The sequence below is a fragment of the Lithobates pipiens genome, unplaced genomic scaffold, assembly GCF_037356315.1.
Source record: "Lithobates pipiens isolate NorthernLeopardFrog02 unplaced genomic scaffold, aLitPip1_a1.2 Scaffold_23, whole genome shotgun sequence".
Lineage (NCBI taxonomy): Eukaryota > Metazoa > Chordata > Amphibia > Anura > Ranidae > Lithobates > Lithobates pipiens.
In genome coordinates this window covers 54,532,084-54,542,083 of record NW_027507785.1, presented here as the reverse complement: position 1 = coordinate 54,542,083, position 10,000 = coordinate 54,532,084, and the positions used below count along the sequence as shown (strand labels likewise).

General features: G+C 40.8%; 1 protein-coding gene across 3 annotated transcripts in view; it reads right to left on the bottom strand.

Moving 5' to 3' along the window:
* LOC143927531 (uncharacterized) overlaps positions 1-10,000 on the bottom strand; it is a 19,655-nt gene that overhangs the window by 709 nt on the left and 8,946 nt on the right. For all 3 annotated transcript variants that reach the window (XM_077451646.1, XM_077451644.1, XM_077451645.1), the window contains exons 2-4: positions 8,482-8,663; positions 3,532-3,629; positions 1,814-1,908 (exon numbers count right to left, since the gene is read on the bottom strand). In XM_077451646.1, the coding sequence (XP_077307772.1) occupies positions 1,814-1,908; positions 3,532-3,629; positions 8,482-8,651 (363 nt within the window). In that variant the 5' untranslated portion in view covers positions 8,652-8,663. The remainder of the gene's footprint in view (positions 1-1,813; positions 1,909-3,531; positions 3,630-8,481; positions 8,664-10,000) is intronic.

Here is a 10,000-nt window from a genome sequence, read left to right as displayed (position 1 = left end):
TATATACATATATATATATATATACATATATATATATATATATATTTTTTTTTTTTTTTTTCTATAAATATACATACAGTATATAATCAATAGGACAAGGCGAGTCACACTTCATCTAAGGCTACATGTGCAACACAATCAGGCCGTCCCATTCAGACATACATAGTTCAAAAAAATATCCAGCATTGCTGCAATCTAAACATTTAGTAAGCAAAACATAGAAGAATACAACAATGTGCTTCATAAAACGAAATCAACAGATTTGGGCAAAAAAAAAACAAAAAAAAAACAGCACTGCCAAACTGCCGGTCCACCTGTGTGTAATTTAATCTCAGTATAAATACAGCTGTTCTTTGAAGCCCTCAGGGGTTTGTTAGAGAACCTCAGTGAACAAACAGCATCATGAAGTCCAAGGAACACACCAGACAGGTCAGGGATAATGTTGTGGAGAAGTTAAAAGCAGTTTTAGGTTATAAAAAATATCCCAAGTGTTGAACATCTCACGGAGCTCTGTTCTATCCATCAATCCAAAAATGGAAAGAGTATGGCACAACTGCAAACCTACCAAGACATGGCCGTCTGCATAAACTGACCGGCCGGGCAAGGAGAGCATTCATCAGAGAAGAGCCAAGAGGGCCATGGTAACTCTGGAGGAGCTGCAGAGATCCACAGCTCAGGGGGGAGAATCTGTCCACAGGACAACTATTAGCCGTGCTCTCCACAAATCTGCCCTTTATGGAAGAGTGACAAGAAGAAAGACATTGGTGAAAGAAAACCATAAAAAGTCCTGTTTGCAGTTTGCGAGAAGCCATGTGGGGGACACAGAAAACATGTGGAAGAAGGTGATCTAGTCAGATGAGACCAAATTGAACTTTTTGGCCTAAAAGCAAAACGCTATGTGTGGCAGAAAACTAACACGGCACATCACCCTGAACACACCATCCCCACTGTGAAACATGGTGGTGGCAGCATCATGTGGTGGGGATGCATTTCTTCAGCAGGGACAGGGAAGCTGGTCAGAGTTGATGGGAAGATGGATGGAGACAAATTCAGGACAATCTTAGAAGAAGACCTGTTAGAGTGTGCAAAAGACTTGAGACTGGGGCGGAGGTCCATCTTCCAGCAGGAAAACGACCCGAAACATACAGCCAGAGCTACAATGGGATGATTTAGATCAAAGCATATTCATGTGTTAGAATGGCCCAGTCACAGTCCAGACCTAAATCACATTGAGAATCTGTGGCAAGACCTGAAAATTGCTGTTCACAGACGCTCTCCATCCAATCTGACAGAGCTTGAGATATTTTGCAAAGAAGAATTGGGAAAAAAATGTCCTCTCTAGATGTGCAAAGCTGGTAGAGACATCCCCAAAAAGACTTGCAGCTGTAATTGCAGTGAAAGGAGGTTCTACAAAGTATTGACTCTGGGGGGGGGGCGCCATACAAATGTACCCCCCACACTTTTCACATAAAAAATTTTGAAAACCATTTATCATCTTCCTTCCACTTCACAATTATGTTGCCACTTTGTGTTGGTCTATCACATAAAATCCCAATAAAATACATTTACGTTTTTGGTTGTAACATGACAAAATGTGGAAAATTTCATGGGGTGTGAATACTTTTTCAAGGCGCTGTATATAGCGGAAACACAAAAAAGCAACAAAAACTTAGCAGAGGTTCTAAAACAAATTTCCTATGATACAGACAATGATGTGTTGGCCTATGTACACTGAACATGGCAGTGGTGCACGGGTGATTACTCAACTGCCCCTGATTACCCCCCCCCCCCCCCATTTTAGGTCAATAGTCACCATTTCTGGTCTTATGGGTTCACCATACTCTTCTCTAAGCTTCTGCTTGGACTTTGCTTGCAGAATTCTCCACAGTTCCTCAGCTCCCAGGGGGTCTGTAGAACAAGAACAAAAGAAGAGAATTGTAGGGGTAGACCGTGCCAACCATCCCACATCGTGGAGCTCAGTCCCAATGCTGTGTCTTGGGCTGTGCCCCGGGATCACAGTGTCACCATGTTCAATAACTCAATAAGGCATTCATTATGGTGAGTGTGGGGCAGCGGGTGGGAGGGGCCTTGCATAATTAGAGGTGAAGTAGGGGTGGGCCAGTGCAGTAAGTGGCTGGGGCCTGGGTTGGACCGCCCAGTCACTGGCTGGGCCTGAGGCACACTATGGAAAGGGTTAACTATGTTCTGGAGACCAGAACTAAAAAGTTTGTATGTTTTGGGGATCTTCAGTAAGTTTTCAAGCCAATAATGTGCATTTTCGCATGTTCCTGAATAATGTATGTGACTTATAGTGGACCTAGCATCAGAATTGTATTTTTCTCTTCAAGCTCTAATAAACCCAAAACCAAAAAATGTCATATATTGCAGCTTACCAATTATTAGATGTGGTGGCTGCATTTGTTTTCTTATTTTTTAGGCTTTTTCCCCATCTGTTTTTACCTGGTGATCTGGCCAGTAACAAACCTCCTGCATTAGAGCGCCCCTACTCTGGATAAAGGAGAACATGAGGCACAGCAGACAGTACTATTGTCAGTCAGGAGGGGGGACTAGCAGATTTAAATACACTAACAAACTGAAGCCAAACTCCAGCTCACATTTTAGACTGTACAGTGGAACCTTGAATTACGAGCATAATCCGTCCCAGGAGAATGCTTGTAATCCAAAGCACTCGCATATCAAAGCGAGTTTCCCCATAGAAGTCAATGGAAACTAAGATAATTCGTTCCGCATTGATTTCTATTACATGCAATACCGCATGTGGCCAGATGTGGGGGGGGGGGGGGGGCGCTGGAGAGCCTTGGAACTCTGGAATGGAGTATTTATACTGTATATGCTTACCTTTTTTTATCTTCTTGTGAGTATCCCTGTGTCTTGGTGGATGTAATAAACGTGTCTATGGTAAAGCACGAGGTGTTTGCTCCCTCCCGTGTGCTTTTTCAGTTTATTGAAAATGTCCCAGTCTGAGGGGTCCTGCACCCCAAAGAGGCATTGTGAAAGAGAAAGACCCTGGATCTGGCGCTGGAGTGTTTTTGGAGACTGGGGAAGAGGAGACTGAGGAAATGTTCCCTCCTGCCTGCAGCAGACCGGTGACATCATCTTGGCCTAGGCAATGTCACTAGGCTGGTATTCATGGATGGATTTTTAAAGAAAAAAAATGGGATTTTTTTTTTTAAATAATGGGATTTTTTTTTGAAAAATGATTCTATTCCTGTATGACATGACATGCCGATGGGACCCCTTTTAAACACTGGAGTAATAGAATGTTTTATAAAGGATAATAACAGCTCATTATATAATGTCACAAGGCTGGATAACATGATGAGACTTTATCGCCAGACATATTCCCACGGCTACACCGCTGGGACTTTATAATTACCCGACACAAACACTGGTTTTTCTTTAAAGGTAACGCCTTGTAATTGCCGGCTCGGGCCTGGGGAGGGGGAAGGGGGGGGGTAATTTACTCCAGGTAGAATAAATACCATCAATAGGAGGACGGATTACAATTACCTTCCATTTCATCTAAGATTTCCTGTAAGGAGGGGCTGACTTGGAAATCCATCGGCGGGGGATTTAGAAAATATTCTGCAGTTTCATAACCCAGGATGCTTTAAAGGCAAAAAAAAAAAAAAAAAAGAAGAAGAAATGTATTCCTGAATTGTGGCAAATGAAGGTGAAAACACGCATTTTATAGGTAAATATTATTGGATCTTTTATATTACTCTACAAATAACTGGTCACTGCCCCCGCCTATAACTGGTGACTGCCCCGCCTATAACTGGTGACTGCCCCCGCCTATAACTGGTCATTGCCCCTGCCTATAACTGGTGACTGCCCCGCCTATAACTGGTGACTGCCCCCGCCTATAACTGGTCACTGCCCCTGCCTATAACTGGTGACTGCCCCGCCTATAACTGGTCATTGCCCCTGCCTATAACTGGTGACTGCCCCGCCTATAACTGGTCATTGCCCCCACCTATAACTGGTCACTGCCCCTGCCTATAACTGGTGACTGCCCCGCCTATAACTGGTCATTGCCCCTGCCTATAACTGGTGACTGCCCCGCCTATAACTGGTCATTGCCCCCACCTATAACTGGTGACTGCCCCTGCCTATAACTGGTGACTGCCCCCACCTATAACTGGTCACTGCCCCTGCCTATAACTGGTGACTGCCCCGCCTATAACTGGTCATTGCCCCCGCCTATAACTGGTGACTGCCCCGCCTATAACTGGTCATTGCCCCCGCCTATAACTGGTGACTGCCCCGCCTATAACTGGTGACTGCCCCCGCCTATAACTGGTGACTGCCCCGCCTATAACTGGTCATTGCCCCCGCCTATAACTGGTGACTGCCCTGCCTATAACTGGTCATTGCCCCCGCCTATAACTGGTGACTGCCCTGCCTATAACTGGTGACTGCCCCGGCCTATAACTGGTCACTGCCCCTGCCTATAACTGGTGACTGCCTCGGCCTATAACTGGTCACTGCCCCTGCCTATAACTGGTTACTGCCTCGCCTATAACTGGTGACTGCCCCGCCTATAACTGGTGACTGCCCCCGCCTATAACTGGTGACTGCCCCGCCTATAACTGGTGACTGCCCCGCCTATAACTGGTGACTGCCCCCGCCTATAACTGGTCACTGCCCCTCCCTATAACTGGTGACTGCCCCCGCCTATAACTGGTCACTGCCCCTGCCTATAACTGGTGACTGCCTCGCCTATAACTGGTCATTGCCCCCGCCTATAACTGATGACTGCCCCGCCTATAACTGGTGACTGCCCCGCCTATAACTGGTCATTGCCCCCGCCTATAACTGGTCACTGCCCCTGCCTATAACTGGTGACTGCCCCGCCTATAACTGGTCATTGCCCCCGCCTATAACTGGTGACTGCCCCGCCTATAACTGGTGACTGCCCCCGCCTATAACTGGTCACTGCCCCGCCTATAACTGGTCACTGCCCCGCCTATAACTGGTGACTGCCCCGCCTATAACTGGTCACTGCCCTGCCTATAACTGGTGACTGCAGCAAGGAGCATTGGAAGGCCGAGGCATGTAAGACAAAACCAAGGAAATTTCCCAGCTCAACTTACCGATCAGTCTGCAACCAATCGAATTGTCCTGAATGACAGTCTGCGAGTTTAGTTTTCACTAGACATGTGCACTGATAAAAAATGTGTTAGTTTTCATTTTCGTTTCATTCGTTTCTTGCTTTATTCAGAAATTTGAAAACTCAGAAATCCCAAAATTTGGAATTTTACATTTACGAATTTTTCGAATTTTGAATTTTCGGATTTTAGAATTTCCGAATTTCTAATTTTCGGATTTTCAAATTTTCTGATTTTCAAATTTTCACATTTCGAATTTTTGAATTTCCAAATCTCCAAACTTTCAAATTTCTGAACCTTTTCGACTTTCGAATTTTCAGATTTTCGAATTTCCAAAATTTAGATTTTTTGATTTTTCACATTTTCAGATTTTGAACATTTCAAATTTTCAAATTTTTCGAATTTCCAAAATTCTGAATTTCTGAATTTTCGCATTCATTTTCAAATTTCTGAACTTTTACATTTTCGAATTTAGAATTTCTTGTTGAATGTTGAATTTTTGAATTTTGAATTCCAAATTTCGGAATTTTTGAATTCTCGAAATTCCAAAATCAAAATTTTGGAATTTTCGGAATTTGAAAATTCGGAAATTCAAAGATTCAAAAATCCGAAAATTCTAAAATCTGAAAAAAAGAAAGATAATCAGTAAAATTCAAAATAATAATTAACTAATAATAATTAACTATTAAATTATAGTTATTGGAATTTCTTTTCAAATTTGGCTGTTTCTGAATGTAATGAATACAAATTTATCTGAAGTTACGAATTATCCAAAATAACGAATGCCACATCTAAACAAATGGAATGGAGCAAATTAATAATAAATACTACTAATAAAAAGGTTTTACTATTATTATTGTTCTTTATCATTATTAGATTATTTGCGTTCCATTCGTTTAGATGCAGCATTCGTTATTATCAGATAATTATTAACTTCGGGTACATTCGTACTCGTTACGTTCACTAACAGCCAAATTTGAAAGGAAATTCTAATACCTATAATTTAATAGTTATTATTAGTTAGTTTTTATTTCAGATTTTCGGATTTTTGAATTTTGGGTTTTTCATTCTTTTGAATTCTCAGATTTTCATTCTTATTTTCAGATTTTCAAATTACCAAATTTTTGAATTTTCAAATTTCCAAAATGTCAAATTTCTGAATTTTCTTAATTTAGAATTTTCGAATTTCCAAAATTTCTCATTTCCAAATTCAAATTATCCAATTCTTGAATTTTCTTAATTTAGAATTTTCTAATTTCCGACATTTTGAATTTCCGAACTTCCAAATTTACGAAATTTCTCATTTACAAAATTTCAAATTTACTCATTTGAATTTCCGAAATTTTGAAATTCCGAAATCTCGAATTTCTGAAATTTTGAATATCCAAAATTTAGAATTTTGAATTTCTGAAATTCCGATTTTCTGAAATACGAAATTTCGCAAATTTTAAAACTCAGAAATTCTAAATTTAAGATATTGAAAAACTTGTTAGATATGGCATTCGTTATTTCAGATTATTCGTAACTTCGGATAAATTCGTACTCGTTACATTCACTAACAGCCAAATTTGAAAGGAAATTACAATACCTATAATTTAATCATTAGTTATTATTAGTTAGTTATTATTTGGATTTTTACTGATTTTCTTTTTTTTTTTTTTAAGATTTTCGAATTTTTGAATTTTTGAATTTCCGAATTTTCCTATTCTGAAAATTCTAAAATTCCAAAATTCAATTTGAAAGGCAATTCCAGTTTGAAAGGAAATTCCCATACCTATAATTTAATAGTTAGTAATAGTTAAGTTATTATTAGTCAGTCATCATTTCAGATTATTCGTAACTTCGGATAAATTCGTATTCGTTACATTCACTAACAGCCAAATTTGAAAGGAAATTCCAATACCTATAATTTAATCGTTAGTTATTATTAGTTAATTATTATTTAGAATTTTACTGATTTTCTAATTTTTTAATTTTTGAATTTCCGAATTTTCCTATTCCGAAAATTCTAAAATTCCAAAATTCGATCTTAACCGCTTAAGGACCGCCTCACGCCAATGTACGTCGTCAGAATTGCACGGCTGGGCACAAGCACGTACAGGTACATTGCCCTTTAAGTGCCCAGCCGTGGGTCGCGAACCCGGGCCTGAGCTCCGTGACCATGGCCGATCGCCGCCGGTGTCCTGTGATCGGGTCACAGAACTGAAGAACGAGGAGAGGTAAGTGTAAACAAACCTCTCCTCGTGCTTCTTACTGAGGCTGTCACCGATCATCTGTTCCATGTTATAGGGAAAGACGATCAGTGACGTCAGACACCAAGCCACGCCCCCCCTACAGTTAAAAAAACACACACACTCACACTTAACCCCTACACTGCCCCCTAGTGGTTAACTCATTCACTGCCAGTGACATTTTTACAGTAATCAGTACATTTTTAATTGCACTGATTGCTGTATTAATGCCAATGGTCCCACAAATGTGTCAAAATTGTCCGACGTGTCCGCCATAATGTCGCAGTCACAATAAAAATCGCAACTCGCCGCCATTACTAGTAAAAAAAAATTATTAATAAAAATGCCATAAAACTATCCCCTATTTTTTAGACGCTGTAACTTTTGCGCAAACCAAACAATAAACGCTTATTGCGATTTTTTTTACCAAAAATACGTAGAAGAATACGTATCGGCCTAAACTGAGAAAAAAAACGTTTTTTTTATATATTTTTGTGTGATATTTATTTTTAGCAAAATGTAAAAAATAATGCGTTTTTTTTCAAAATTGTCGCTCTTTTTTTGTTTATAGCACAAAAAATAAAAACTGCAGGGGTGATCAAATACCACCAAAAGAAAGCTCTATTTGTGGGAAAAAAAGGATGTCAATTTAGTTTGGAGCCACGTCGCACGACCGCGCAATTGTCAGTTAAAGCGACGCAGTGCCGAATCGCAAAAAGGGACTTGGTCCTTTAGCTGGAAAATGGTCCGGGGCTTAAGTGGTTAAAGGAAATTCCAGTTTGAAAGGAAATTCCCATATTTATAATTTAATAGTTAGTAATAGTTAAGTTATTCTTAGTTAGTTATCATTTCAGATTTTCGAATTTTCAGGTTTTCGAATTTGCGAATTTTCAAATTTACGAATATGTTAAACGGGTTTTTGTTAAACTAATTCGGATTGAAACAAATAGCACTTGTCTATTATTTATTTATTATAGAATAAATACAATTATCAGAATATTATTAGACTGTCGAGCATTTTTGTGAATGGACAAGGGGAGAGGAGAGAAGTACAGGTGGCTGTAGGCAAACACTGGCATTGAAATATACTCAGTATACGGTGATATACAGTCACTGACCTGCACAGCTGCTGGGAGTAATCTGTAGCTGGGCTGGAAACGGCTTCCTCTTCCTCCTCCTCCTCCTCCTCTTCCAGGCTCTCACATACACTGCTGCAGAGCAGGCTGGAGTCTCCTCTATGGAAGGACTTCTGGCGCCGGTTGACTTCTGTATACTGACAGCCGGCCATAGGAGCCTCCCACTGCAGGAGAGAAACCAGAGAGAAATACTATATAGGTGTCCTCTTCCTTTTGAAAATGCAAGTCGCCTGGCTGTGCCTGGCTTCAGTTGCCAGCCACTGACCCAAGACAAGTATGCTGCAAACTAAGGTCAAAAGAATTCCAGAATGCTTATTACTATACTGAACTTCGGCCAGCATTGAAGCTGATGAATCAGCATGGCAGCCAAGCTAATATCCTTTTCGAGAAGAAGAATCAGCCAGTTGGGGGGTATTTTCCCTGAATCACTCTATTTTTTTTATTTTTTATGAATGAATAACATTTGATCTGTAGAGGAAATTGAAGGACATGCAGTTTTGAGTGACACAGAACAACCGTACCCACAGTTTGCATGGGACAAATGGCTATGCAAATGTTTCTATAAATTCATCCCGAAGTGTTTACGTAACCAAACATTTTCATTTTGGATAAAGTAGGAAAAGGTTAAAACAAAACGCCCATCAAGTTTTTTTAATTTTGAAAAATGAAAGAAGATACAAAGGAATAAGGGAGAAGAATACGTTTGAGCAGGTGCAGTTAGCTAGTCTGCCACTAGGTGGCTCCGTCCCAGAAAAGTGAGAGAATAGTGTCATCAGGTGCTAGGTCCTTTTTTAGGTAGAGTCCTCTTATAGGGATGTCATGGGTGTAAGGGGGCTTGTAAATGTCTAAGTAAGGGCACCAAGAGCATAAGTCCTTGACCCGCTTCTTCTCTTCCAGAACAGTTACCCACCTGCTTGAGGCTTTAACCCTCCGCCATCTTGTGCCTCTTACGTGCCAGAGGTCTCCTCATGACATTCCCGGTCATGAACCTTTATATCCCAAAGGAAGTAATGTTCGACCAGCAGTAGAATTGCTGCACTTGGCCAAGACAATCACATAACATCAACATACTATATAGCAGTGATGGCGAACCTTCGCACCCCAGATGTTATGGAACTACATTTCCCATGATGCTGTGTAGTGGAGCCAAGGTTCGCCATCACTGCTATAAAGGGTGTCTCTGGACAGTACATTGTCAATCACATATAGTGGACGATCCACAGCAGTCACATGTGAAAGCATCCAACAACACATTTAGTTAAGCCATCTTCCCTAGCTCAGTCTCTCTCCACCCGAGGTCATTAGTACTCACTCACAGAGGTTCTAGCTTACCTTAGGCTGGATGTGTACACTCGCAGTTCTTTGCAGATGGTCCTTCTGAGATGGGATCACTGCAGACACCTCTAGCTGGGTACACCTCTCCCAGGTTCTCCAGGTTGATAGCCTCAGGGAATGCTTTGCCTAGTCTAATAGGTCTTTTGCAACCAACCCTAGCCTCTAC